Genomic DNA, 5,864 nt, shown 5'->3' with positions numbered 1-5,864 from the left:
TTGGCCTTGGGGCCTTCACCCAAAGCCTGCTCTGATCAGTAGTTAGGACCACCCAATTTTATCGATTAAGGCTCTATTAAAGCTCCCAATCCTTTTAATACGTAGACCTCCTCTTGCTTTTGGTTGACATACCTTTTTCCACACCACAGGAGTAAAACTTCTAGATGAGATTGTATCATTCTTCCATAGAAAAGCTCTGGCAAGCTTTTCAAAGCTATCACACCACTTTTTAGGCAAAAAGAAGGTGTACATTGAGTAAACAAGGATAGAAACAGCCAAAAGTTTTTATAAGAGTAGCCATTCCTATCTGAGAGAGCAATTTGGCCTTCTAGCCATGAAATCTCGCATCCACCTTTCTTTTAAGATCTTCCAATGCTGCCATTTTGTTTTTCTCTATAAAGAGGGGAATCCCCAGGTACTTGGCCTTTTTGTCAAGTTCCCTCATCCCCAAACAATTTTTAATAATCGCTCTAGATCTCCCTGGAACATTTCTCAAGAAAAAACAACTGGATTTGTCAAAATTTATCATTTATCTCATCCATTTGCAGTAAAGGTTGACACATTTAAAAACATTCATGATCTCCTCCACATTAGCCTTGTAGAGAATAAGGAAATCATCCACAGGCAGAAGATGGGAGATTGGGTGAGCGGTTTTGCCTAGCTTGACTCCATTAAATTTCTGGTCCCTCTCTCATTTAAGCAGCATCCTAGAAAGAAGTTCCAATATAATAATAAAAAGGAAGGGAAATAAAGGGTCCCCTTGTCTTAGGCCCCCTTTCCGTAGGGATTTTTCAAAAAACACTTCCATTCAATAAAAGTTCCAATAGAAGCTGTTAGGATGCAGTTAAGAATAAGTTTCATGCTTTTGTCAGGAAATTCAAAAAGGGTCAGGATTCGGGTGAGGACAACCCAATCCACTCTATCATATGCTTTCTGCATATCCAGCTTAATACCCACAATCCCTCTAACTCCTCTATTCTGGTTCATGAAATGATCTATTTCACTAGCTAAGATCACATTTTCTCCAATCCACTGCCCCAATATGAAAGCAAATTGGTTTGGGGAAATTAGCTTGTCCAAGATTGGCTTTATTCGGTAAGCAATGATTTTTTAAATTAGTTTGTAAATAGTGTTGCACAAGCTGATCAGTCGGAGATGCTTAAACTCTGAAGCACCATTCACTTTTGGGATAAAGACAATAAAGGTCCTATTTCTATCGCTTAGAAGGATCCCAAAGCAGAATATATTTTGGACCAACTTAATAGCATTCGCGCCTACAATACTCTAATATTTTTGGAAACACACAGCTGGGATACCATCAGGTTCGGGTGCTTTGATAGGGTGCATGCTCCTCATTGCATTCCAAATTTCAAACTCTGTAGGAATAGCTTCTAAATGCTTGGCCTTCACCCTAGAAAGACCAACCGGGATAAATTTTCCAAGTCTTTCACTCCTTCTTAACTCCTCGGCTTTGAAAAGACTCGAGAACTTCTCTATTATGGAGGAACTAATTCCCTCTCTAGTCTCCATCTAGACGCCATTAGTATCTTTTAATGCTGGGATGAAAATCCTTCTCTATTAGAGATCGCAGCTACACGAAAGAACTTAGAATTTCTGTCTCCAACAGAGAGCCAAAGTCCCCTAGATTTCTACCTCCACAAGATTTCCAGTCTTTTCCTCCATTAATTCAACTCTCCTTGGACTTTCCTCTCTTCGGCCAGAACATCTTCTATGGGGCATTGTCCGTGAAGCCACTGAATTCTATCTTTAAACTCCAACACTCGGGATTGACAAAACCCAAAAACATTTTTATTCCAATCTTCTAAAGGCCAAAGCAGTACTATGAATTTTATATCTTATTAAGGCTATTCTATCTCTAGTGTCCGCATTCTTCCAAGTTTCATTAACCACTTCCCTACACATTGGATCTCTAGTCCACACCTCCAGGAATCTAAATGGTCTAGTTCTGGAAAGATGGTCCAAGGACAGCTTTAATTGGATAGGAACGTGATCTAAAGAAGCATTAAAGAGGTGTATCACCCCCGTTTGATCGAAAGACAATCTCCTGTCCGGGTTAACAAGCACTTTATCCAAACGTTTTCTAATGTTGGCCTACCCTCCCCGTCTGTTGCACCAGGTGAAGGAGTTTCTAATAAATCCAATATCAAGGGCACCAACATCAAAAATAAAATTTCTGAGGAAGAATTTTGATTTGGCCGAAACCTTCCTTCCTCTCAATTTCTCCTCTTAGTCTACAATATCATTGAAATCCTTTATGCAAACCTAAGAAGGTAAACTTGCTTTAACTTTCAAAGACAAGTCTTCCCAGAATTCCTTTCTTAGTGAGCTTTCACAAGGGCAATGGCAGAGCCATAACAACCAGTTTCCTTTGGCCACCAAATCAACTAGAACTCCAATGATCCATTTAGAGACCGATATCACTGTCCAGTTCCAATTATTGTCCCAAAGCAACGCCATTCCTCTTTTATTTTTTTCCGCATTAACCACAAAGCAGTTCATAAAGTCCAGGTTTTTTCTAATTTTTTCTAGTCTTTCCTTGTGTGACTTGGTTTCACACAAGAAAAGACCATTCGGAGAGTACTTTTTTACAAGGCCATGGAGGCTTAGAACTGTCGAGGTTGAACTATTAAGGATCTCTCCAAATCTCAGTAGTTCCATGATATGATTTTCATTGGTAGGGGGTATGATTAGGCTCGCCTCTTTAGCCTTTGGATGCTCGTTGTTTTCGAAACCTTTCTCTTCCTCCATATCTGTCTTTATCGACCCTTCCCCAGCACCCACTCCTCATGCAAGAGACTTCAGTCTTACTTTGGATGATGCCGTGTAATTTGAATGAGAATCCCAATTCAAGCTCTGTCTATATCAGAAAATCTCCCAGGCCCAACACCACTAAGCTCTTTTAAGGCAGCCTTTTCAAAGGGTGGATCGTTACGTGAGTTTGTATCTTCACACTCCACTTCATGGCCCAACAAAGTGTCCTCAGCTTCATAGAACCCTTCCTCTTTGCCCTTTTTATTCTTTAAATTAAAGGAGAAACCTTCAAGCCTATTTACATGGGCTTCTAATGAGGGAAAATCTTCCAGGCCCAATTTCTGGCATTTGGAAAGGACACAAGCAGTCTAAGGTTTGAACTTCCTTTTTAGGCCTACAACATCTCTTCCTTCATCCCCTTTTGCTTTTCCGCGCTTGAAATTTGAAATATGCGAAATCTGTACTACTAGTCTGGATAAGATACTATGTCACCTCATGATCTTTCACCAATAGACCTCTGTTCGGCTTTTTGCCTTCCCCCTCTCTAGGGTCAACTATTGAGGAGCTAGAGAAAGTCTCCCCCTGCTGATCAGAAGTATGGCTTCGAGATAGCATTCTGTCATTTTCAGAGGTATCTCTCAAAAGCCCTATCCTGGACCCTAGGGCTAGGGGTAATCTTGATTTTTAGTCCTTTCCTTGGGAAGCCATCTCCTTGTTGGTGAGGGTGAGTCCCAGTTACTATTGACACAATTGCTAGAACTGAAACTTCTGTGGGGGTTGATGCCACCGGTGTAGCTTCTGGCTAGAATTTGGTTAAGCCTTCACCATCGGCACCCAACTCCTCACTTATGAACAAATCAAAGAAATCATTCTTGGGTTTTCCACTCTTCATAGAAAGCTGCCTTCACTCACCACTAAGAAAGCTCCCTCTTTTGCCCTCAACTAAGCTCCATATTCCTCTCCATCTACACCAAATGAGGCTGAAAACGCACTGGACAAGAGTTTTTTAAATGTCTTAACAAGCCACAATTATAGCATAAATCCCCTAGTGTTTCATAGCAAAATTGGATCCATAGTTTTCCTTTTCTAATCATTTGGAAGAACCCCGTGGGTATAGGCTTTGTCACGTCTACCTCCATTTGCAATCTCATGAAACTCATACCCATAACATTTTTCCTTGATGCATCCTCACACTTGACTACTTCCTAAATAAACCTCCAGTTTTCCTCGCATTTTCTTTGTTCAAAAATTGCAGGGGTAAGCCATGTACTTGAACCTAGAAGGTTGAGTGGAAGAAGTCAAAATCCCTAATTGACATTTGAAGATTCCACTTCTTCAATAGAAGGTGGGCACCATTAATAGTCCAAGGCCTTTTGTTCCAAATTCTATTTCGGTCTGCCATTTTCTTAAAGAAGAAAAGGAAGATGTTAAGGTTTAGCTAATCCACTACCACCGGTTGCTGCTTGAACCATATCCTTCTTGAAATCATTTGTATTGTGTTCTTATTGATCACCTTATATGAAATTATTTTCCCCACTAATGCCAAGCTGTATCTTCTCGCAGCTTCTCCAACATCCGTTGTTAGCTCCAACTGTGGAAATGAAGGTTTTGAATTTTTGTTTGAAGGACCATCATTTTCCAATGGTTTCTTGCCCCTCATTGGCTCATCCATGCCTTACAACAACTTCCACCCAACCTTTGGAAACACTACCACTACGCTGGATCTCCTCCCGAAAATCACCATGAGCGAAACTTCTAAACGTTGATTACAAAACTTTCTACAAACACGACAGAGACCCTAAGGCTTGGTTAAACATCATTTGCACTTAAGGTTAACAAATTCATCATCCTTTAGGATTGCTACAAAGTTTTCACTTATTTGTTTACTTTTTATGCATAAATATGAGTCAACTACTCTATTGTATTGATCATCTATTCATATTATATAATTTGAATATAAAAAGCATCATAAGATAATGACGTATATAAATTATTGTTATTATTTAAAAAAAAATAACTTATATATATATATATATATATATATATCATGTCCATTTTAGTAATTGTAAAATTTATAATAATTTAATTTAATAAATTACCGTACATTTATTTTTACTTTTACATCTTACATCATTTTTATTAATATAATTTATCAAATACTTAATTAATTTTTTATTTAGTACAACTATAGTTGATTTTTTTAAAATTTAAGCATTATCGAACTAAGCCAATAAATTATTAGACAGTCAACTTTAGTGTCGAATTTTGGTGGTGGAGAGGCTAAACTGTTTATAATATATTACATATAATTAATCTTTTTAAAAAATATTTTTGTTAATTGTACTTTTGGCTCATATTTGAAAGTTGATTTTGCTTTTTGAAAAATATCTTAAGTGTCATTAGTTTTAAAACTTTGAAATCACATCATTTCCCGCTCTCATATAGAAGGTGACAGAAATTAGTTAATATATCTTGGTTTTAATAAAATGCCGATATATATCATCATTCCTAAGAATTAGGATATATCGATATTCTACTAATGTTACTATTATTTTGATGTGGAGGGATATTCTATCCCCAACTTCCTGTTCCCTTTCCTTTTTAATCATTTTTAATAATATTATAATGTCTCAAACCTATAATTTTTCAGTCACAAACAAATATATGTGGCTTACTATTTAGTCCAATCTCAGTTAACTCCATGTTCCGTTTTCTATCTCTTCAATCAATCAAATACCATGCCATTTAAAATAAACTCTCAGATTTTGCTATAAGTTCGTTGTGTCTTCTTGCCTCAGCTTTTATTTGTATTTTAAACCCTTACCTTTGAATGTCGAGCAGCCATACTTCTATAATTCCTCCTATCTAACATATAGATAAAATAATGGTTTTGAAAGGAGAAATTTGGATCAACCCATTTCCTTATTATGACCTTTTTTCCATTGAAATTTGTTGGAAAATTTTAAATTAATATTATTTAATTTTTCAATTTTGAATGAAAATTGTAAAAGTACTTTTCACAAATTTAGAAATAGCATTGTTTCACATAGGGTGCTACCTTTGGAAAAGTATCATGTCATTTTTTAAAGTAC

At 37.0% G+C, this 5,864-nt stretch overlaps 1 protein-coding gene across 1 annotated transcript; it reads right to left on the bottom strand.

Annotated features, from left to right (window-relative positions):
* Nucleotides 1-765: 765 nt before the first annotated feature.
* On the bottom strand, nt 766-1,530 carry LOC107434729 (uncharacterized). Its single transcript, XM_016046217.1, has 2 exons — nt 1,306-1,530; nt 766-1,032 (listed from the first exon to the last, which is right to left on the bottom strand). Exons 1-2 carry the CDS (start codon nt 1,528-1,530, stop codon nt 766-768), a joined length of 492 nt encoding a protein of 163 aa, XP_015901703.1.
* Between the last annotated feature and the right edge of the window lie 4,334 nt (nt 1,531-5,864).

This window comes from Ziziphus jujuba, chromosome 3 (genome assembly GCF_031755915.1).
Source record: "Ziziphus jujuba cultivar Dongzao chromosome 3, ASM3175591v1".
Classification (NCBI taxonomy): Eukaryota; Viridiplantae; Streptophyta; class Magnoliopsida; order Rosales; family Rhamnaceae; genus Ziziphus; species Ziziphus jujuba.
Note: the sequence above shows the minus strand (reverse complement) of the source record. Positions and strands in the feature narration are given on the sequence as shown.

Coding starts and splice junctions, on each gene's coding strand:
- LOC107434729 (XM_016046217.1), bottom strand. CDS start 1,530: ATGGAGACTAGAGAGGGAATTAGTTCCTCCATAATAGAGAAGTTCTCG. Junction 1,033..1,305: donor AACCTGATGGTATCCCAGCT/GTGTGTTTCCAA, acceptor ATATTGGGGCAG/TGGATTGGAGAAAATGTGAT.